The sequence below is a fragment of the Mastigoproctus giganteus genome, chromosome 8, assembly GCF_048544385.1.
Source record: "Mastigoproctus giganteus isolate SK-2022 chromosome 8, ASM4854438v1, whole genome shotgun sequence".
In the NCBI taxonomy this organism is placed as follows: domain Eukaryota; kingdom Metazoa; phylum Arthropoda; class Arachnida; order Uropygi; family Thelyphonidae; genus Mastigoproctus; species Mastigoproctus giganteus.
Genome location: NC_143582.1, coordinates 228,351,123 through 228,375,895, shown reverse-complemented (window position 1 = coordinate 228,375,895; position 24,773 = coordinate 228,351,123). Strand labels below are relative to the sequence as shown.

The following is a 24,773-nucleotide window of genomic DNA, read 5'->3' as shown; positions in this document are numbered from 1 at the left end:
GAAGACTAAATACATCATCTATAGTTGTTCCATTATGTGTAGTATTTATCGAAAGATCTGATGACATGTCCAAGTTGAAGAATGTTTTCATAAATGTGTAGAACTCTTTTCCAGCCTCAGAGTTTAATTGTAAAGAAAAAATTACATTCAATCTGAAAGCATCAGGTGACTTGAAACCAGATGCATTTTTGAATTAATGCATTTCCCAGTTTCTAAAAGTTTTTTTGTATCTTAAAACCTTAATATTTCTGTTTCTAAATTCCTTAGCTTTCCAACAATATTCTATACGTCCACATTATCCCATTTATTAGGTCAGAAAATTTCCTTGATCACATGTTCATATTTTCCACTATCCTGGGAAAACACTGCAATTTTCAGAGGTTTGAAAGTTTTTCCTCCAGTATAGAGCTAAGATGAAGCTCCGTGCAAAATTTCATTAAATTTAGTCCAGTAGAAAATAAATTCTTGTTGCCATCATATAAGTATGATTCCAACAATATAAGTTACAATAATTCGCTGTGGCGGAAGCTGACGTCACTTCCGTAACGCTTTTTTGCATGACAGTTTTTCGTTACAAATTTTTGGAATAATACCAGTAAAAATGTTTTTAACATAAAAAAAAAAAAAAATTCAGTTTTAGCGTTAGCTATAAGCATTAGCATTAGCTGAGGCATATGATGCAGAAAAAAGCAAGCTTACAGAGTATCAGCCAAAAAAAAAAAAAAAAAACCTTCCCATTTCACCCATCCAGTCACTCCAAATGTTTGTCTAGTTCAGCCTTAAATTTATTTAAGCTATCAACATCCACAACAACAAATGGAAGTCTGTTCCAGCAATCAACTACTGACAAATGCAAACTTCTGCACATTAATTCTACAACTGTCTTCTCTCAATTTGAAGCTATGCCCTTCTCAGTTAAGCTGAGTAAGCGGAAGTATCCCATCAGCATTGAGCTCAAACCATTCAAGGCCTTGTACACCTCAATCATATCACCTCGCCGGTGCCTAGTCTCCAGATGCTGCAACTTACAGAATTTATGCCTATCCTGGTAACAGAACCCCTTTGTTTCTCTCACCAATCTTGTTGCCCTTCTCTGTACTCGTTCTAGCAACTCTACATCTTTCCTAAAATTAGGCCTTCAGAACTGTGCAGTACTCAAGGTGTGGCCTGACCAATTCCTTATACAAAGGTATAATTACCTCCTTGTCTCTGCTAGCAAAATTCCTGATTATCATTGACAATACCCCATTACCTGCTCTGGCAGCCTGTCTGCACTGTCAGAAAATTTCATATCTGACTGCACAATTACCACCAGGTCTTTTCATTCTCCACCTCGCTGAGTGTAGTACCACACAGTTGGTACATTACTCTTGGGTTACTGCTCCTTATTTGTAGTACTTTGCATTTGTCAATATTAAACTTCAGTTGCCACTTCTCATATACCTAATTTTTCTAGATCTGTTGCAGTAGCATACTATCTTTAATATCAATAACAACCCTGCCAACCTTTGTATCATCTGCAAACTTAGATATTAAGCCTGATATACCTTCATCGATATCATTAATAAATACATAAAACAACAATGGAGTATCCATTGTTGTTTTATGTATTTATTAATGTACTGCTTTATGTGGACTAATAACATTAGTCCACATAGAGCAGTGTCCATTTATTATCACTCTCTGCCATCTCCCACTCAACCATCCCTTTATCCACTGCAGCAACTCGTCCTTAAAGCCATGCTGCTCCAATCTGTAAAGCAGTCTTCCGTGTGCAACAGTATCAAAAGCCTTCCTAAAATCCAAATATATGATATCAAAATTATTTTTTGCATCCAGTTCCTTTGTGACAACATCGTAGTATCCAATCAAATTGGTCAAACAAGACGTCCCCTTAACAAATCCATGCTGTGTCTGAACTATTACTGCAGTCTTGTCTAGATGATCATGCATCACTTCTTTAACCAGTAACTCCATTATTTTCCCCAGAACAGAAGTTAAACTAACAGGTCTATAATTATATGCATCACCCTTTGAAACCCCTTTGTGAATTGCAGATCTCCAGTCCATGGAGTCCTCCCCTAAATCTAAGGATGCTCTCATAATTATGGCTAAGGGTTTGCTTACTTCCCTTGCTCCCTCCTTCAATATAACTGGATAGATTCCATCTGCCCCAGGTGCCTTTTTTATGTTTAATTTCAACAATTTCTCCTACACTTTGCTCTCCGTTATTACAAAATCATTTAGCTCGCAGTTAGAGTTTAGTAAACTTCTGTCTTCCCTTTCCTTACAGAATTCCCCATGTGTATGAATGTAGATGCAAAATACTCATTCAGTTTGTCAGCTATCTGAGCAGGATCCTCATAAATGCCTCTACTAATGCTAACAGTCAAAACACCAACATAAAGTGGACCATTCTGATTCATCATCTTCCTTCTAGAGTTTACTTAAGCAAAGAAGTCTTTGTTGTTTTTCTTTGCATCCTTTGCCAAGGATTTCTTGTAATCAGCCTTTGCTTGCCTAATCTCCTTTGTGACTTGATTAGAGACTAGCTTATATCTGCTGTAGGCTTCTGTGTCACCTGCTAATTTATATGCATCCCACACATTTTTCTTCTCTGCCATGAGCCTCATTAGTTCATCTGACATCCAATAGGCCTAAATCTTGAACAGTATTTCTTACTTGGTATGAAAAGCCTAGTAGCTTCCAAGATTAATTCCCTGAAGGCCTCCCATTTAGAATTCACTGTTTTTAACATCATCAGTTGATCCCAATGTATAGAATTCCAAAACTGCCTGAGACCACTGTAGTCACCTTTACGAAAACAAAAACCCTTCCCTTTACCCTTGATCATAGTTACATCTTTAAGTAAATCCCACATCAGTAGACTGTGATCACTGTCACCTAGTGCTTCCTTTATCTGCAAATTCCTAATGCATGAGTCATCACTGCTGATAATTCGAGCGAATTCGAACTGCTGGTTAAAACAAGTAATGCGGACATAATAGGGCTTACAGAGACGTGGTGTCACCCGGAAATTGGGGAGGATGAGTTTCAGTACGGCTTGTATAATGTATTTAAGAAGGATAGGGTAGATAGAAGGGGTGGTGGGGTAATGCTTCTTATCAGAAGCAGCCTGAGTGCGATGATAGCTTTCCCGGATTCAGATATTTCACATGCTAGTATAGAATCTGTATGGTTTGAGATAATTGGAAACAAAGATATAATGAGAGTAGGAGTAATCTACAGACCAGGTGATTGTGAAGATTATGACGAAAGCCTCTACATGCAAATGGAATGGGCAAGTAAGCGTCAATGTCTTATTATAGGTGATTTCAATTTGCCTCTTAATTGACTGGAGTAAATGGGAAGGAAACTTGACATGGGGAACAAAATTTTTAAATCAACTAGATGACTGTTATTTGTATCAACATGTCAGGGAAAGTACTAGAAAAAAGAATATCCGAGACCTCATCATCACACATGAATCAGATGACATAACAGGGCTGACAGTAGAGGAACCAGTAGCAGGAAGTGATCACGGAGTTCTACGGTGAATGATGATGAGAGAGGTAGCAGTAGTAAAAGAAAAGGAATGGGTTTTAATTTCAGAAAAGGAAATTAGGATGCCTTAAGGTACTACATGACCTCTATTAAATGGATAGATATCGAACGGAGAATGAATACATTTGAACTGTGGTATGCTTTTAAAACATTAATCATAGATGCCTTGAATGCGCATTTACCATTAAAAAAATACTCCACGAGAAGGGTTCAAGTTGGATGAACAGTGAAGTTGCCACATTACTTGAACAGAAAAAGGTGGGATGGAAAGGTTACAGAGCAATAAAAAGTACTGAAGCCTATAACAGCTACAAGATGATCTGTAATAGAGCCAAACCAGATCGAACCTTTACGTAAGGGAAAGGGGATAGTATTAAATACACCAGCTGCCGTTGCAGATGAACTCAACAGTTATTTTGCATCGATATTTACAAATGAAAAACCTTTTGGGGCAATGGGAAATTGTGGGAGCGAAGTTGAAAAATATGTAATTAATGATAATGAAATTTCGCAAGATTATTTAATGAAAAAACTTTCGAGCCTACAGGCCAGTAAGGCTCCTGGAGTAGATGGAATATACCCTATAATCTTAAGTGAGGCGGCAAGTGAGTGCATTGAACCATTGAGGCTAATTATGCGAGCATCACTAGACTCTGGGGAGATTCCCTTGGATTGGAAAAGTGCCAATGTATTTCCCATACATAAGGGTGAAGTGGGAAATTATCGACCTGTCAGTCTGACTTCAGTGGTAGGGAAAATCATGGAGGCAATGATCAAGGGTGGAATTCAGGATCGAATTGAAATTCTCAAGGATACTCAGCATGGTTTTGTAAAGGGAAAATCATGTTTAACAAATCTGGTTTGCTATTTTAAAAGGGTCGCTCACGAGCTGGATTTAGGGAATAATTTCAACATTGTTTATTTAGATTTCAGCAAAACTTTTGACTCAGTCATGAGCGGTTGCTTTATAAGCCGGAACAGGTTGGAATCACTGGGAAAATCCTTAGATGGAGAGCAGGATGGCTTCAGGGCAGGAGGCAGAGGGTTGTGATAAATGGCTATTCCTCAGATTGGGTTGATGTAAGAAGTGGGGTTCACCAAGGATCAGTATTAGGACCACTGTTGTTTTTAATTTTCATAAACGACATCGATGAAGGGATAGAGGGCGTGATGTCTAAATTTGCAGATGACGTTAAAATTGGTAGAGTAGTTAATGATCACCGTCAAGCTGATCTTCTTCAGAGAGACCTAGATAGACTTCAGGAATGGTCAGAAATATGGCAGTTATGCTTTAATCCAACAAAGTGTAAGGTATTACACCTGGGAAACAGTAATCCCAAAATAACTTATTCACTTGGTGGAGTCCAGTACTGGAGGAAAGGGACATGGGTGTTACAATACGGTCAGACATGAAATTCTCTGAGCATTGTAAACAGGTTGCAAGGAAGGCCCATGGTGTCCTATCGATGATCTATCGAACTTTTGCAAGTAGAGATAGGGACGTGATAATCCCATTATATAAAGGCTTTTGTTAGACCACGCTTGGAATACTGTGTTCAAGTATGGAGACTGCACCTAAAGAAAGACATCGAGCTTCTTGAAAGGGTGCAAAGACAGGTAACTTGCCTGGTGAGATCGGCAAAAAGGTGTCCTTATGAAGAAAGACTTCGAATATGTGGGTTGCAGAGTTTCGAAACTAGACACCTTAGAGGAGATTTGACTGAGGTGCTTAAAGCTCTGAGAGGAATCAGTAAAATGAATGATGACGAAATTTTCAAGATTATAAATGATGCTAGAATTAGGGGACATAAATTCAAGTTACACGGGGAAATGTTTAGATTGGACTGCAGGAAAGGCTTAAGTTTTGCAAATTACAGTGTCTGGAGACTAGGCACCGGCGAGGTGATCTATCTGATAGAGGTGTATAAAGCCTTGAATGGTTTGAGCATGCTCAATGCCGATGGGATTCTTCCTCTTGCTCAGAATAATCACCTGAGAGGGCATAAATTCAGATTGAGGAAAGACAGATATAGGATAGGTGTGCGGAAATTTGCCTTTAGACAGTGGGTAGTTGGTTGGTGGAACAGACTTCCATCCCTTGTTGTGGAAGTTGATAGCCTAAATAAATTTAAGGCTCAGGTGGACAGGTATTTCAAATGAACGGAGGGGTGAAATGGAAGTTTTTTTTTTATTTTTTTACATGGGTGGTAGAGGCTGACAGTTTGGGGAAATTCAAAGGTCATCTGGATAGTACCTTAGGGTCAGGAAAGCACATAGGATGATAGGTTTAATTTCTTTTTCTTTTATTAATTATTATTATTTATATATTTATTTAATTATTTTTTATCATTGTTCTATTCGTTTTTTTTTTTTTTTTTTGGCTTGTGCAGTATAAGCCATAGGCTTTATTGCACCATGCAGCCATTACTAATACTAATAATCAGATCATCCCCTCTGAGAGTATTATCCCCTCTGGTTGTCCCTCGAACATGTCGCTGATCCTCCAGTAAATCCACAAACATCTTGCCAGCATGCGAGTGACCAACCCACAAGTTCAGTCAATACCTGGAAAGTTAAAATACACCATTACAAGACATTATGATTTGCTGGCTCACTTTATTTCTCTGCACAATTGTTCATTGTACTCATCAGAGTCATTAGGCCTATAACACACTCCTACACTCATTTTCCCTTTCCCAATGTTTATGTCACACCAAACTGACTCAACATTGCACTGTCCACCCATGTCAATTGGATGCACTTCCTTAGATTAGCATTAGCATTAGTAGAGGCATATGATGCATGAAAGCAAGCTTATGCAGCATCAGCCAAAAAAAAAAAAAAAAACACTTCTATTTCATCCCTCTGTTCGTTCGAAATAACTGTCCAGCTGAGCCTTGAATTTATTTAAGCTATCAACTTCCACAACAAGGGATGGAAGTCTGTTCCACCAACCAACTACCCGCTGGCTAAATGCAAATTGCTGCACATCTATCGTACATCTGCCTTTCCTCAATCTGAATTTATGCCCTCTCAAAGAGGAAGAATCCCATCAGCATTTAGCATGCTCAAACCATTCAAGGCTTTATACACCTCAATCAGATCACCTCGCCGGTGCCTAGTCTCCAGACACTGTAATTTGCAAAACTAAAGCCTTCCTTCGTAAGAGCAACCCTTTGTTCATTCACTAATCTTGTTGCCCTTCTCTGTACTCGTTTCAGCAGCTCTACATCCTTCTTGAAATGAGGTGTCCAGCCCTGTATACAGTACTCAAAGTGTGGCCTGACCATTGCCTTATACAAGAGATTAATCACCTCCTTATCCCTGCTAGAAAAATTCCTGTATATCATTGACAAGACACCATGAGATACTCTTGCAGCCCATCTGCACTGCTCAGAGAACTACATTTCTGCCTGCACAATTACCTCCAGGTCCTTTTCATTCTCTACCACTGTCAGTGTAGTATCACAGAGTTGATACGTTGCTCTGGGGTTGCTGTTTCCCATATGTAATACTTTACATTTGTCAATGTTAAACTTCATTTGCCACCTCTCAGCCCATCTGCTCAACCTTTCCAGATTCTGTTGCAGCAGCATAGCATCAGTAGTGTCCTTAACAATCCTGCCAACCTTTGAATCGTCTGCAAACTTGGACATTAAGCTTGATATACCATCATCAATATCATTTATAAATACAGAAAACAATAATGAACCCAACACTGAAATCTGATGACTCCACTAATAACATTAGTTCATGATGAGTGGTGTCCATTGATTACCAGTCTCTGTCTTCTGGCCCTCAACCATCCCTTTATTCGTAGCAGCAATTTGCCTCCAATGCCACACTGCTCCAATTTGTGCAGCAGTCTTTCATGTACAACAGTATCAAAAGCCTTTCTAAGATCCAAATATATAATATCAAAATTATTCCCTGCATTCAGTTCTTTTGTGACTACATCATAGTATCCAATCAAATTGGTTAGGCAAGACTTTCCCTTAACAAAACCATGCTGTGTCCGAGCTATAACTGAAGTCTTGTCTAGATGATCCTGCAGTGCTTCTTTAACCAGTGCCTCCATTAATTTTCCTGGAACAGAAGTTAAACTCACAGGTCTATAATTACTTGTGTCAGCCTTTGATCCTCCTTTGTGAATTGGAGTCCCATTTGCATATCTCCAGTCTATGGGTACTTCCCCTGAGTCCAAGGAAGCTCTCATAATTATGGCTAAGGGTTTGCTTACTTCCATTGCTTCCTCCTTTAATATAACTGGATAGATCCCATCCACCCCAGGTGCCTTTCTTGTGTTTATCTTCAACAATTTCTCCTCCACTTTACTCTCAGTTATTACAAGATTATCTAGCTTACTGCCAAAATTGAATACACCTCTGGCATTCCCCTCGCTGAATAACTCCTCATGTGTGAATGTCGATGCAAAATATTCATTTAGTTTGTTAGCTACCTGAGCAGGATCATCAACAGTTGAACCATCGATATCAAGTGGACGAATCTGATTCATCCCCTTCCTTCTAGAGTTTACATAAGTAAAGAACTCTTTGCTGTTTTTTTTTGCATCCCTTGCCAAAGATTTCTCGTAATCTGCCTTTGCCTGCCTAACCTCCTTTGTAACTTGGTTACAGATCAACTTGTATCTATTATAGGCTTCTGTGTCACGTGTTAATTTATATGTATCCCATTCATTTTTCTTCTCTGCCATATGTCTCATTAGTTCATCTGACATCCATTTAGGCCTAAATCTTGAACAATATTTCTTAGTTGGTATGTAACGTGTAGTAGCTACCAAGATAAGTTCTTTGAATGCTTCCCATTTTGAATTTGCCGTTGGTAACATCATCAGTTGGTCCCACTGTGTAGAATTTAAATACTGTCTCAGACCATCATAGTCGCCTTTACGAAAGCAAAAACCCTTCCCTTTACCCCTGGTGGTAGTTACCTCTGAGTAAATCGCACTTCAGCACTGTGATCACTGCCACCTAGTGGTTCCTTTATCTGCAGATTATCAGATCAAGAGCATCACTCCCTCTAGTTGCCTCACGAACATGCTCATGAAGAAAACAATCATCCAATAAATCCACAAAAGCCTTGCTAGTGTGTGAATGACCAACCCACAAATTCCAGTCAATATCTGGGAAATTAAAATCCCCCATTATAAGACTCTGATTTACTGGCCCACTATTTCCCTGTACCGTTCTTATTATACTCATCAGAGTCATTAGGCCTATAGCACACTCCTACTCTCAATTTTGATCTCCCAATGCTTATGTCACACGAAACTGACTTGACACTGCACTGCACTGTCCAGCGATGTCGACTGGCTTCACTTCCTTGGATTTTATGTGTTTCTTAACTAATAGCATAACCCCTCCTCCCTTCCTATCCTGTCTATCCTTTCTGTACATATTGTACTCCCCAAATTCCAGTTCTGCTTCCTTATATCTGTGTAACACCATGTCTCTGATATCCCAACAATATCTGCTTTGATGTTGCCTAGTTAATGTTACACACAAAATCTGCCTAGATTTTGTGCGTTTCTTAACTAACAGCATATTCTACCCTATCTATCCTTTCTGTATACATTATTCTCCCCAAATTCCAATTCTGCACTGCTTATATCTGTGTGACACCATGTCTCTGATATCCCAACAATATCTGCCTTTGATGTTTTGATCAGCACTTCAAATTCATCAAATATATTTACTCTACTTCTAGTATTGGTCTACATGCACTTGTTCTTACTCTTAGTTATCTGAACACAGTCCATGTATTTATTTGTTCCATGATAACTCCCAGCAGCTCTTGAAGTCCCCAGAAACTTTCTCTCTAGGCTGCTGCTCATTACAATAGAAGCAGTGCAAGAACAGCTTTCGCCTCTGTCTGCGGCTACTGTTAATCTTTTAGTCTGTGAATCCCCCAAGCTAGTTTTCCAACAATCCTAACACTGCCTCGATAGCATCAGCAAATATTCTTGCACCCTTTCGATTTAAGTGTATCCCATCCCTGTAGAAGCAGTCTCTCCTATTAGTAAGCACAGACCACACTGAAAAAAATCCTACCACACGAGCCTTGCACAATCTCTCCAGGGCCAAATTGATTGACAAGGCTTTCATCATATACTCCCTCCTATTGTGTCTGGGCAAAATTGCAGATACTTTCAAATTCAACTCTAGCTCGTAACGTTTTTTCAACATTCACTTGTTAATTAAATCAGCAGATCTCTTACTCTTAAGGTCATTAAATATGCCAATGTGTAGAACAATATCGCCTCTTGTGCTCTTAAAAGATGATATATGTTCTTCAAAGTCATCAATATTTGCCCCTGGTAGACAAACCCTGGTCCAGTTCTACATATCCTTTTTGCATAATATATTCCCCATCTCCCTGACAATAGAGTCATCAACAATAAATGGTTCCTGTGGGACCAGCGTTGGATTCTGCCTTGGAGATTACCACCATGTTGCCTGATGCACAGGAGTGAGCTCTGGCATTGATTTAGGCAGCTGAGAGCTTGATCAGCTTGATTAAGAAGTGGAGAAATACCCACAACTTTATTGGTATTAAGATTGTTCAGAGTTCTTCTGGCATTCTTTTTGATAGAAGATTACAAGAGGTATTAAGTGGAGGGTACCAGAAATAGTAGGCGGTGGTTTACCAATATCGTCAACACAAGAGTTTGAAGAAAAGTAGGATACCAGCAAGTCAGCTTTATCTTTGGCAGACATAGCAACAGAATGATCAGGTTTTACCAGAGCTTGGAGTATGGATGAGCAAAACATACAGCCAACAAAGTGCCTCGAATGGTCAACTGCCATTTAGACAAAAGGCAAATTTTCTACTCTTAGTCTGTTAGAAATCTAGTTTGGACTGATTAAAAAATGCTTAATAAACCTTGTTTCCAAGGTTTATAATAAACCTTGGAAACCAAGGAAAATAAACGAGGAGATTTTACGGTGGACTGTGGAATAAAGCATAGCTTTATTCCACAGTGGAGAAAATTATGCTGGTAGGATTTCATCTCTACAAGCATAATTTCACTGACAAGATCTGAACAAACATTGACATCATAAGATTTAAAACAGTAATCCAACCAAGGAAAAGAAGAGAAATCTCGCAGATTCTCCATTTTGCATTCAATAATGCAAACACAAGGCTGAGAGTGGCCATTAGAGAAACACTACATTGGAGAAGAGACCATCACTCCAATAAGTAAAGTGATAAAGCCTCCAATAAGTAAAGTGATGGTATTGCACCAGTTAATGAAAGTTATATACTATTCAGCATTTTCTGGGGTGGCATTCCTTTGTGTGGTGCAACTACCACACCTCACCTGAACTCCTGCTTATCATCGGTTCACACCTGGGTGGTTACCTCTAATATACTAGTCACCAAGAGGTGAGCTAATGTGCTAGAGGACCATTCACTTTAACTGTGTACTTTGAAGAATAGTTCATGAGAAAAAGATCATTGTGTTGGCTGTGTGATTAGGATTGTCTGGTATTCTGGAAGGTAAATGAAAAATCTGTGAGAGGTCATTAGTAATTGCAAAAGCCTCAGCTTCTCGACCAGCTAGGGCTATATGAGTAGAAAACTGAAGCTAGCTGGTGTTGTGAACTTAAAATCACTAAGGAAAATTATCTTACTGTTAAGAAAGTCGCTAGCAGTAGCAATCGCACTGTTGCAGTCACTGTTAAAAATGCTGATGGAAGAAAGTCAAGTGTCAAAGTGTCCCAATCGATTAGTGGAGTTGGGAGAACGATAGAGGAAAGAGATGAATTTAACAGAATGGAGTAGAGAGATTTTAAACCAGAGAAGATAAAAAAAGTGAAGATTCCAAATTAATAATCTGACAGGAAATATTAGAGCAGACATACAAACAAGTATCACCTTTAAAGTGAAAGGAATTGCACAGCAAATAACTAGTAAACTGAAATGAGCAATGGCTGAATCAACAGATAATTGGGATCCTGTCAAAAAAAGTATATGGGGGCTGGGCAGACTAAGTGGAAATGGACATTGAGATTGGAACTGAGACCACATATATTTGTGAAATGAATGAGGAAGTGTTTGGGAGGTTTAGATCTCTTGCAGATAAGTTTGTTCTATTAGTCTGACTATTCATGAGGTATTCAGTAGTGAGAGGTGGGGAGGACATGTATGAAGTAATGAAATTTTTTCGATATGGAACAGACAGAGCAAGAATATACCCAGCTCCTTGACATGACGTGGCCTCAACAATGCCTCCTGCACACACACACACACTATTGGAACTCTCTCCCCCAATCACTATCTGTCAGTGTAGAGCAGCGACATTATACAATAGCGATCGGAAAGCCTCCTGAGAATTACAACAGGCTCAGTCCGGTAGACTATCTAGCAGCTGTCCTGCGAACACCATTTTAGAGCTGTACTCTCAAAATGTAAGGTTGGATCTCACCACTATGCCCATTATAACCTCTAAAGTCATTAATCATGTTAACCATACTGCATGATTGAAGAGATGATGGGGTTGCTGGAGCTTTGCTCTGGAGACTAAACATGTATTCTATCACTTCAAGCTTCCAATATATTAGCAAAGTAGTAGTAGTAGTACTGCACTGGTTAATTAAAGTTATCTACCACTTAGCAATGCCTGGTAACACAGAGGGGTGGTATTTCTCCGTGTAATGTGAATGCCATACCTGAAACCCTGCTTATGTTGGTTTGCATCTGGGTGGTCACCTCAAATACACTGGCATTATATTTCAGGAATTGTACATGGGGATTACACCCATTACTAACAGTCCCACTATCATGTAGGTGCAAGCAGAGGATTTGGTTGTCGCAGAATAACCGGACTTCACCAAAATTTGGTCCACTTGACTCAAGTGTCACCTGAATATCACAGTTCCATCAGCATTTAAAACTCCTAGGTAGCAAGCCCAGTTTGTCATTTCTGAGAGTGTCTATGACAGCATCAAGGACCAATCTATCAAAGTCACTATGCGGTAGTGAGATACATACTAGCTGATATGGATGCCTCCTAGAGAGTTACCAATAGGTTTTGTCAAGAGTGCTATCTGGTGGCCATCCTGCAAACACTGTTTCAGAGCTGTATCCTTGAAATGTAAGAAAGACTTTTCTGTGGAGATTAAATATGGGTTTCACCATTTCAAGCCTCCAATAAGTAAAGTGATGGTATTGCACCAGTTAATGAAAGTTATCTACTATTCAGCATTTTCTGGGGTGACATTCCTTTGTGTACTGCAACCACCACACCTCACCTCAACTCCAGCTTATCATCGGTTCACACCTGGGTGGTCACCTCTAATATACTAGGTGCTCATGGGGGTTATACCCAGGGTTACTAACAGTCTCACCATTGCAAAGGTGCAAGCAGAGGATGTGGTTATTGTAAAAAAAAAAACTGAACTTCACCAAATTTCAGTCAACTCGACTCAAGTGTCACCTTGTCACCTGAATATCATTTCCATCAGCATTTTAAACTGCCATGTAGAAAGCCCTAGTTTGTCATGCCTGAGAGCTGTTGTTGTTGTTATTTGGTTTTTAGGAGCATTAGCAACTAAGGACATATTGTTCCGAGGATATGTGGTGGTCATTCCCTGACCTTTCCGCATCCTCCGTATTTGGTGGTCATGGGCTCGAACCCCGGTCTAATCAAGGAGCGTGTGCTATGCACTGCCGCTCCTGCCCACCTGGCTACGGAGGCGCCTTGCCTGAGAGCAGGGAAGTGCAGAGGTACTTGGGATATGGATCCAAAAGGGGTTAAGGGGCCTCATTTATTTATGTTGAGACCTTGATGGCTCTTTGATTGGGGTCCCCCCTAGATCAGGGGTCCTGCTGTGGCACATCCAATGCATCTATGCCCTAGAGGATGTCTGTGAACAGGCTTCAAGGACAGAAAGATTCAATACCAGAACCACTTAATATATTCAAGGTTGGCTTTGTACAGCATAGGAGTGGAAAATTTACCTCTTTTCCAAGTGATAGGCTTTCTGGACCCTTGTTAAAGAAACTCCTGCAACTTCTTTCCAGTCCTTATGCAATAAACAAGTAATAGATAACACGATTAAATCTAAACCAAAATTTTAAAGTGATATGTAGAATACTATTTCTTTCTTATACAGTATAGTGTTTTAATATCAGTTTATTACTTAATTTCAGTTTTTATGCAATTGATGGAGAAGTAGAGGGTGTAACCTTGTTTAAAATGCTGAATTATCTGTTTAATTACCAAGGTAATTTGCTTAAATTAAACAAAAGCTAACTTATAATTATAATACTGTCTGTAAACAACCTGATAAGATTTATCAGATTTTGTCTATAAAAGTTGTTTTATTTTACGAAAACTGGTTATTTTATTTTGATCCCATTTACCAAACTGAATATTGATTTAACTCAGACTGCAATTAGCAAAAATACCATGTGCAAAAATCAATTTACCTTCTCTTCTTGTCCCTAGAACGAGAATGTGACCTACGACCCCTTCCTCTGCTTCTAGAACGAGACCGGGATCTTGAACGATCTCTTCGTTTTTCACGACGTCGATCTTTATCCCAGTCTAAAATTTAAAAAAGGATTTAAAGTTCCTTAGAAATCAAAATTTTTAAATGGTTTTATCATTTTCTCTCTGAAAGTATATAATAATAGTAAAATAAGTCAAGTCAAAATTAGTTAAAATAAAGGACATACCTTAAAACAATATATATTAAAATAATTTGAGTTTACTTGTTATACATCTCAAGTGTTTACTGTATTTTTGGATTCTCTTTTTGATCCTGTCAACCGGCCAAAATAATATTTACACTGGAGGGCCACATATGGACTAATGTTATTAGTGGAGTCCCACAGGGTTCGGTGTTGGGTCCACTGTTGTTTTGTATATTTATCAATGATACTGATGAAGGTATATATCAGGCTTAATGTCGAAGTTTGCAGATGATACAAAGGTTGGCAGGGTTGTTAATGACAGTAATGGCAGTGTGCTACTGCAACAGGATCTAGATAATTTTGGCAGATGGGCTAAGAAGTGGCAACTGAAGTTTAATCTTGACAAATGCAAAGTACTGCATATGGGTAGAAGTAACCCCAGAGAAACGTACCAACTGTGTGGTACTACACTTAAGGTGGTAGAAAATGAAAAAGACCTGGGAGTAATTGTGCAGTCAGATATGAAGTTTTCTGAGCAAGGCAGACAGGCTGCCAGGGCAGGTCATGGGGTTTTGTCAATGATATATAGGAATTTTGCTAGCAGGGAAAAGGAGGTGATTATCCCTCTGTATAAGGCAATGGTCAGGCCACGCCTTGAGTACTGCGTACAGGTCTGGAGGCCTCATTTTAGGAAGGATGTAGATTTACTTGAGCGTGTACAGAGAAGGGCAAGATTGGTGAGGGGACTGAAGGGATCCTCTTACCAAGAGAGGCTTAAGTTCTGCAAATTGCAGTGGCTGGAGACTAGGCACCTGCATGGTGATCTGATTGAGGTGTATAAGGCCTTGAATGCGTTGAGCACGCTGAATTCTGATGGGATCCTTCCACTTGTTCAGATTACGAACCTAAGGGGGCATAAATTCAAATTAAGAAAAGACAGATGTAGAATAGATGTGCGGAAATTTGCCTTTAGCCAGCGGGTGGTTAATTGCTGGAACAAACTTCCATCTGTCGTTGTGGAAGTTGATAGGTTGAATAAATTTAAGGAGGAACTGGACAGGCATTTGGAGGTATTGGTGTGATTTTTTTTTTTTTTTTGGCTGATGCTGCATAAGCTCATACACATGTTTTCTTGCATCACATGCCACTACTACTATATATCAGAAATGATAGGTTTCAAAAGAAACTTCATAAATGTAACCTTTAATCTGTCATCTGACAGAAAGAGATAAATATTCTACTAGATAGAGATAAAGCAGATGTGCCTAAAAACAAAACAAAAAATCTTTTTGTTTTGTTTTTAGGCACATCATAAACAGTGTCAATAATGTTGCTTTGAAAAATTTTTAGCCTGAGTATGAAAAGGGTAGTGTTAAAAATTTCTGTACTTAATGTATAACACTTCAAACAGTAACTCACCAAGTTTTATGCAGTTTCAATAACATTCTCTTCTAATTGTAGGTCCTGAGGTCAACAAAGTTGTGTGAATGAGGAAAGATGAACAAAACAGCCACCATGCAGTCATCCTATATTTGGAAAAAAAAAAAAAAAAAAAAAAAAAAGAGGCCAAACTCCAAAGGCAATCCATGAGGGTAGGATTACATTGGGGGTGGATATCCCAACTATTCCATGGTTAAGAAATAGGCAGCATAATTTAATAAGGGAGGAAGAACCTGGAATATACACCACACTGTGGAAGACCTGCAATATTCAGCAGTATGCAGAAGTTGAGAGTGTGCATGATCTTGTGATGAGTGATAGAAGAGAGTTTGGTACATTTCCAGCATTTTGGGCATCACATTTGAATGTATACCACATAATAACATGTGCATCATCTGGTGATGAATGATTGGGAAGTGACATTGGTACATTTCCATCAACTTGAGCATCTTTTTTTTTTTTTTTTTTTTTTTGAATGTGTGTACCACATAACAATAGAGGTTCTCACTATTGTTATGGTATCAACACAAAAAATCTCAAAGTTGTTGACAGCAGTTCAAAAGCATATATCAGTTGTCAAGAAAAGTGAACATTGGCATCCTTTTCAACAGACCCAACAAACCCATGATGTGTCTAAACTATAACTACAGTCTTGTCAACATGATCGTGCGTTTCTTCTTTAACAGTAACTTATTTTCCTTGGAACAGAAGTTAAACTAACAGGTCTATAATTACTTGTGTCACCCTTTGATTGGCCCATTTGTGAATTGGGAATACATTTGCACATCTGCAGTCCATGGGAATCTCCCCTGAATCCAATGATTCTCTCATAATTATGACTAATGGTTTGCTTACTTCCTTTGCTGCCCCCTTAATATAATTGGATAGATCCCATTAACCCCAGGCACCTTTCTTATGTTTAACTTCACAATTTCTCTTCCACTTTCCTCTCAGTTATTACAAAATCATTTAGATCCCTGTTAGAGTTTGATAAACTTCTGGCCTCCAATTCCCTAGAGAATTCCTCAAGTGTGAATGCGGATGCAAAATACTCATTCAGTTTGTCAGCTCCCATCATCAACAGTCGAACCATTGATATCAAGTGGACCAATCTGATTCATGCCCCTCATTCTAGAGTTTACGTATGAAAAAGTCTTTGCTGTTGTTCTTTGCATCCTTTGCAAGATTTCTCATAATCTGCCTTTACTTGCCTTACCTCCTTTGTGACTTGATTGCAGACTAGTTTATATCGACCATTGGCTTCTGTGGTGGCTGATAATTTATGCACATCCCATGCATTTTTCTTCTCTGCCACGAGTTTCATTAGTTCAACAGACATCCATTTAGGCCTACACCTTGAACAGTATTGCTTAGTTGGTATGAAAAGCCTAGAGGCTTCCAAGATTAGTTCCTTGAATGCTTCCCATTTAGAATTTTCTGTTCGTAACATCATCTACATGATTTAAAAACAGTTTGAGGCCACAATAGTCACCTTTATGAAAGCAAAAATCCTTCCCTTTACCCTGATGGTAACTATATCCTTAAAGTAAATCCCACATCAGTACACTGTGATCACTGCCACCTCGTGGATCCTTTATCTGCAGATTCTTAATGGATGAATAATCACTGCTGATAATCCGATCAATGCATCACTCTGTCTGGGTGCTTCTTTAACATGCTGCTGTAGAAAACAACCATCCAACAAATCCACAAAAGCCTTGCTAGCGTGCAAGTGACCAACCCACACATTCCAGTCAACAGCTGAAAAGTTAAAATCGCCTATTTTGAGACATTCTAATTTGCTAGCTCACTATTCCTCTTTATAGCTATCCATTGTATTCATCACAGTCATTAGTCCTGTAACACACTCTGACTCTCATTTTTGCTTTCCCAGTGCTTATTTCACACCAAACTGACCATTAGCTTAAACCTTGAAATACTGTTCAAGGTTTAGGCCTAAATGGATGTCAGATGAACTAATGAGGCTTGTGGCAGAGAAGAAAAATGTATGGGATGAATATATAAATTAATGGGTGACACAGAAGCCTATGAAAGATATAAGCTGGTCTGTAACCAAGTCACAGAGGTTAGGCAGGTGAAGGCAAATTGCGAGAAATCCTTGGCAAAGGATGCAAAGAAAAACAGCAAAGAGTTCTTTACTTTCTAGAAGGAAGGGGATGAATCCAATTGGACCACTTAGCATAGATGGGTTGACTATTGATGATCATGCTCAGGTAGCTGATAAACTGAATGAGTATTTTGCATCTACATTCACACATCAAGTTATTCAATGAGGGGAGTGCCAGAAGTTTATCAAACTCTAACAGGGAGCTAAGTGATTGTGTAATAACTGAGAGCAAGGTGGAGGAGAAATTGTTGAAGTTAAGCATAAAAAAGGCACCTGAGGTGGACGGGATCTATCCAGTTATATTAAAGGAGGCAGCAAAGGAAGTAAGCAAACCTTTAGACATAATTATGAGGGCTTCTTTGGACTCAGGGGAGGTACCCACAGACTGGAGCTGTATTACTGTTTGCTAATGTACCTGAAATGTAATACACTGTACATATTAAATAACTTGTTTCCTGTAATTTTTTAAATTTGAGAATTGAATCACATCTTGCCAAGTATCTTTTCCCACTAATTTTTGGTAAATGACAATGCAGTAATTTCTGTTTTCATTTTGATTTACTTTAATAATAATTTATTATTATTATTTTTTTTCAGTTGTTGGCGCATCGGCTTCTGTGGCCATAATGCACCTCCCAAAGTTTTTGCACTACTCTGATCCAAGTTTGAGGCGCGATTCGAACCTGCGACCTTTGGGTTGCCAGGCAGGTACTTTACCCACCCAGCTAGCCCGGTCAGCACTTTGATTATAAGAAGTTAACTGTTTATTTGGTACCTGCTAGAAGGCATGCAAGTGATATGTACTATTTTTGGAATTAGTTAAATCATGAAGGGCAACAAGATTAGTGCATGGAGGGTTGCTCTTATGAAGAAAGGCTTAAGTTTTGCAAATTACAGTGTCTGGAGACTAGGCACCTGCGAGGTGATCTGATTGAGGTGTATAAAGCCTTGAATGGTTTGAGCATGTTCAATGCTGATGGGATTCTTCCTCTTGCTCAGAATAATAACCTGAGAGGACATATATTCAAACTGAGGAAAGACAGGTAGTAGTAGTGGCATGTGATGCAAGAAAGCAAATGTATGAGCTTATGCAGCATCAGCCAAAAAAAAATCACACCATTCCCTCCAAACGCCTGTCCAGTTCCTCCATAAAATTATTCAACCTATCAACTTCCACAACGACAGATGGAAGTTTGTTAAAGCAATTAACCACCCGCTGGCTAAAGGCAAATTTCCACACATCTATTCTACATCTGTCCTTTCGTAATTTGAATTTATGCCCCCTTAGGTTCGTAATCTGAACAAGTGGAAGGATCCCATCAGAATTCAGCGTGCTCAACGCATTCAAGGCCTTATACACCTCAATCAGATCACCGCGCAGGTGCCTAGTCTCCAGCCACTGCAATTTGCAGAACTTAAGCCTCTCTTGATAAGAGGATCCCTTCATTCCCCTCACCAATTTGTTGCCCTTCTCTGTACACGCTCAAGTAAATCTACATCCTTCCTAAAATGAGGCCTCGAGACCTGTACGCAGTACTCAAGGCGTGGCCTGACCATTGCCTTATACAGAGGGATAATCACCTCCTTTTCCCTGCTAGCAAAATTCGTATATATCATTGACAAAACCCCATGACCTGCCCTGGCAGCCTGTCTGCATTGCTCAGAAAACTTCATATCTGCCTGCACAATTACTCCCAGGCCTTTTTCATTTTCTACCACCTTAAGTGTAGTACCACACAGTTGGTACATTTCTCTGGGGTTACTTCTACCCATATGCAGTACTTTGCATTTGTCAAGATTAAACTTCAGTTGCCACTTCTTAGCCCATCTGCCCAAATTATCTAGATCTTGTTGCAGTAGCACACTGCCATTACTGTCATTAACAAGCCTGCCAACATTTGTATCATCTGCAGACTTTGTCACTAAGCCTGATATACCTTCATCAATATCATTGATAAATATACAAAACAACAGTGCACCTAACACCGAACCCTGTGGGACTCCACTAATAACATTAGTCCAAGAAGAGCAGCACCCATTGATTACCACCCTCTGTCTTCTCGCACTTAACCATCCTTTTATCCATTGTAGCAACTTACCCTTAATACCATTCTGCTCCAATTTATACAATAGTCTTCAATACGCAACAGTGTCATAAGCTTTCCTGAAATCCAAATATACGATATCAAAATTATTTTTTGCATTCAGTTCCTTTGTAACCACATCATAATATCCTATCAAATTTGTCAGACAAGACTTTCCCTTAACAAACTCATGCTGTGTCTGAATTATTGCTGCAGTCCTGTCGAGATGATCCTGCAATGCATCTTTAACCAGCGACTTCATTATTTTACACGGAACAGAAGTTAAACTAACTGGTCTGTAATTACTCGTGTCACCCTTCGATCCCCCGTTGTGAATTGGGGATACATTTGCACATCTCCAGTCCATGGGAACCTCCCCTGAGTCCAAGGATGCTCTCATAATTATGACTAAGTGTTTGCTTAGTTGCTTTACCACCTCCTTTAATAGATTAGCATTAGCATTAGTAGAGGCATTTGATGCAAGAAAGCAAGCTTATGCAGCATCAGCCAAAATAAAAAAAAAACCACTTCCACTTCACCCCTCTGTTCGTTCAAAATACTTGTCCAGCTGAGCCTTAAACTTATTTAGGCTATCAACTTCCACGACAAGGGATGGAAGTCTGTTCCACCACCAACCACCCGCTGGCTAAAGGCAATTTTCCGCACGTCTATCCTACATCTGTCTTTCCTCAATTTGAATTTATGCCCTCTCAGGTGATTATTCTGAGCGAGAGGAAGAATCCCATCAGCATTGAGCATGCTCAAACCATTCAAGGCTTTATACACCTCTATCAGATCACCTCGCTGGTGCCTAGTCTCCAGCACTGTAATTTGCAAAACTTAAGCCTTTCTTCGTAAGAGCACCCCTTTGTTCCATTCACTAATCTTGTTGCCCTTCTCTGTACTCGTTCCAGCAACTCTACATCCTTCTTGAAATGAGGCCTCCAGACCTGTATACAGTACTCTAGGTGTGGCCTGACCATTGCCTTATACAAGGGAATAATCACCTCCTTATCCCTGCTAGAAAAATTCCTATATATCATTGACAATACACCATGAGCTACTCTTGCAGCCCGTCTGCACTGCTCAGAGAACATCATATCTGCCTGCACAACCACCCCCAGGTTCCTTTCATTCTCTACCACTGTCAGTGTAGTACCACAGAGTTGATACATTGCTCTGGGGTTGCTGTTTCCCATGTGTAGTACTTTACTTTTGTCAATGTTAAACTTCATTTGCCACCTCTCAGCCCATCTGCTCAACCTTTCCAGATCCTGTTGCAGCAGCACAGTGTCAGTAGTGTCCTTGACAACCCTGCCTACCTTTGTATCGTCTGCAAACTTCGACATTAAGCTTGATATACCATCATCAATATCATTTATACATACAGAAAACAATAATGGACCCAACACTGAGCCCTGAGGGACTCCACTAATGACATTAGTCCACGACGAGTAGTGACCATTGATTACCACTCTCTGTCTTCTCCCCCTCAGCCACCCCTTTATCCACAGCAGCAATTTGCCTCCAATGTCACACTGCTCCAATTTGTGCAGCAGTCTTCCATGTGCAACAGTATCAAAAGCCTTTCTAAGATCCAAGTACATAATATCAAAGTTATTCCCTGCATCCAGTTCCTTTGTGACTGCATCATAGTATCCAATCAAATTGGTCAGGCAAGACTTCCCGTTAACAAACCCATGCTGTGTCCGAGCTATAACTGAAGTCTTGTCTAAATGATCCTGCAGTGCTTCTTTAACTAGTGCCTCCATTAATTTTCCTGGAACAGAAGTTAAACTCACAGGTCTATAATTACTTGTGTCAGCCTTTGATCCTCCTTTGTGAATTGGGGTCACATTTGCACATCTCCAGTCTGTGGGTACCTCCCCTGAGTCCAAAGAAGCTCTCATAATTATGGCTAAGGGTTTGCTTACTTCCTTTGCTGCCTCCTTTAACATAACTGGATAGATCCCATCCACCCTGGGTGCCTTTCTTGTGTTTATCTTCAACAATTTCTCCTCCACTTTACTCTCAGTTATTACAAGATTCTCTAGCTTACTGGCAGAGTTGAATACACCTCTGGCTTTCCCCTCGCTAAATAACTCCTCATGTGTGAATGTCGATGCAAAATATTCATTTAGTTTGTTAGCTACCTGAGCAGGATCATCAACAGTTGACCCATCGATATCAAGTGGATCGATATCAAGTAGATCCTATCCACCCCAGGTGCTTTTCTTACGTTTAACTTCAACAATTTCTCTTCCACTTTGCTCTCAGTTATTACAAAATCATTAAGTATCCTGCTACAATTTGATAACCTTCTGCCATTTTCAAACCTTAATAATTCCTCACGTGTAAATGTAGATGCAAAATACTCATTCAGTTTGTTTGCTATCTGAGCAGGATCATCAGGTGCATTATAGATGTGCGGAAGTTTGCCTTTAGCCAGCAGGTAGTTGGTTGGTGGAACAGACTTCCATTCTTTGTTGGGGAAGTTGATAGAACAAAGGAAAAACATACCTGTAGATAGAAAAAATTGTGTTTTAATCTGATGTATCATTTTTCACAAATGGCCCACCTAATTCAATACACTTTATCCAGAGACGTTTTTGTATACCACTGAAGTAAAATTCTTTCAGCTGAAATATACATCATCTTTTCATGGCTGCTTGAACTTATTCACTGGAATCATATCTGTTGACTCTGAGAAGTTCTTTAAACTTTGCCAATAAATAAAGTTGCTGGGGACTAAATCTGGATTACAATTAGGATGCAGAACAACTTCAAATCCCAGCAGCAAAATTTTTACAAATATTGCAGCAGCTGTAGCGAGGAGATGAATTTCCGTGTTGAAGTAACACTACTGTATTGATGGGTCTTGCACATCCAATGTTTCAACATACAAGAGTGAACTGATTGTGGTACCTTTTTCTGAAAATTTAGTATTAATGATGCCCATAGATTCCCACACTACCTGAACCATTTTTAGAAAAAAACTACCATTTAAAATATTGTGAACAGTCATACTGAAACACTACTGCAATAAACTAAGAAGCATTCTTCAGCCCCTAACTAGCAATACCCCCAATCCATCAAACATAATTCATCTCCCTCACCCAGTAAGGGCAATATCTCCACATCAACAGAATTATATAATTTGACTCACTGTTACCAATCATGTCTATTTTTCTGAATATTTCATTCAGTCACATGTATCTGTCAGATGAAAAACCGGAAAACTGAGAAAAGTGGAAGAGAAAAGTGGAATAGCATTAGCATTAGTAGAGGCATATGATGCAAGAAAGCAAGCTTATGCACCATCAGCCAAAAAAAAAAAAACGACCACTTCACCCCTCCGTTCATTCGAAATACCTGTCCAGCTGAGCCTTAAATTTATTTAGGCTATCAACCTCCACAACAAGGGATGGAAGTCTGTTCCACCAACCAACTACCTGCTGGCTAAAGGAAAATTTCCGCACATCTATCCTACATCTGTCTTTTCTCAATCTGAATTTATGCCCTCTCAGGTGATTATTCTGAACAAGAGGAAGAATCCCATCAGCATTGAGCATGCTCAAACCATTCATGGCTTTATACACCTCTATCAGATCACCTCACAAGTGCCTAGTCTCCAGACACTGTAATTTGCAAAACTACAATGTCTGGAGACAGAATGCAACAAAGGGTTGCTCTTACGAAGACTGCCTTTCTTCGTAAGAGCAACCCTTTGTTCCATTCACTAATCTTGTTGCCCTTCTCTGTACTCGTTCCAGCAGCTCTAAATCCTTCTTGAAATGAGGCCTCCAGACCTGTATACAGTACTCAAGGTGTGGCCTGACCACTGCCTTATACAAGGGAATAATCACCTTCTTATCCCTGCATATCATTGACAAGACACCATGAGCTACTACAGCCCGTCTGCACTGCTCAGAGAACCTCATATCTGCCTGCACAATTACCTCCAGGTCCTTTTCATTTTCTACAACTGCCAGTGTAGTACCACAGAGTTGATACGTTGCTGTTTCCCATATGTAGTACTTTACATTTGTCAATGTTAAACTTCATTTGCCACCTCTCAGCCCATCTGCTCAACCTTTCCAGATCCTGTTGCAGCAGCATAGCGTCAGTAGTGTCCTTAACAACCCTGCCAACTTTTGTATCGTCTGCAAACTTGGACATTAAACTTGATATGCCATCATCAATATCATTTATAAATACAGAAAACAATAATGGACCCAACACTGAACCCTGAGGGACTCCACCAATAACATTAGTCCACGATGAGCAGTGTCCATTGATTACCACTCTCTGTCTTCTCCCCCTCAACCACCCCTTTATCCATAGCGGCAATTTCCCTCCAATACTCCAATTTGGCAGCAGTCTTCCATGTGCAACAGTATCAAAAGCCTTTCTAGGATCCAAGTATATAATATTAAAGTTATTCCCTGCATCCAGATCTTTTGTGACTGCATCATAATATCCAATCAAATTGGTTAGGCAAGACTTCCCCTTAACACAACCATGCTGTGTGCGAGCTATAACTGAAGTCTTTTCTAGATGATCCTGCAGTGCTTCTTTAATACTGAATATAATACTTTCATAATACTGAATATAACAGAAAACAAGTGAAAAAATTAATATAGCACAAGAAATTTCAAGAAACGTGAAATGGGATCAATTATGTACATCATAATTAAAGACTACTTCCATTTTAACAAAAAATTAACATTTTATAATAAATACAAAAATGGAGTCTAATAGACATAACAGGGGGTTTAATTGCAATGTGGGGGCTAAAGCCCTATGATGTTAGCATTAGCATTTGTAGAGGCACATGATGTAAGAAAGAAAGCTTATATAGCATCAACAACAACAAAAAAAAAAAATCTTCCTAT

General features: G+C 39.4%; 1 protein-coding gene across 1 annotated transcript in view; it reads right to left on the bottom strand.

The window, feature by feature from the left end:
- The window catches only part of LOC150082396 (splicing factor U2AF 50 kDa subunit-like), a 282,501-nt gene that overhangs the window by 246,896 nt on the left and 10,832 nt on the right, over positions 1–24,773 (bottom strand). Inside the window, exon 2 of the mRNA XM_090380538.1 lies at positions 14,020–14,137. Coding sequence (XP_090236664.1) covers positions 14,020–14,137 — 118 coding nt within the window. The remainder of the gene's footprint in view (positions 1–14,019; positions 14,138–24,773) is intronic.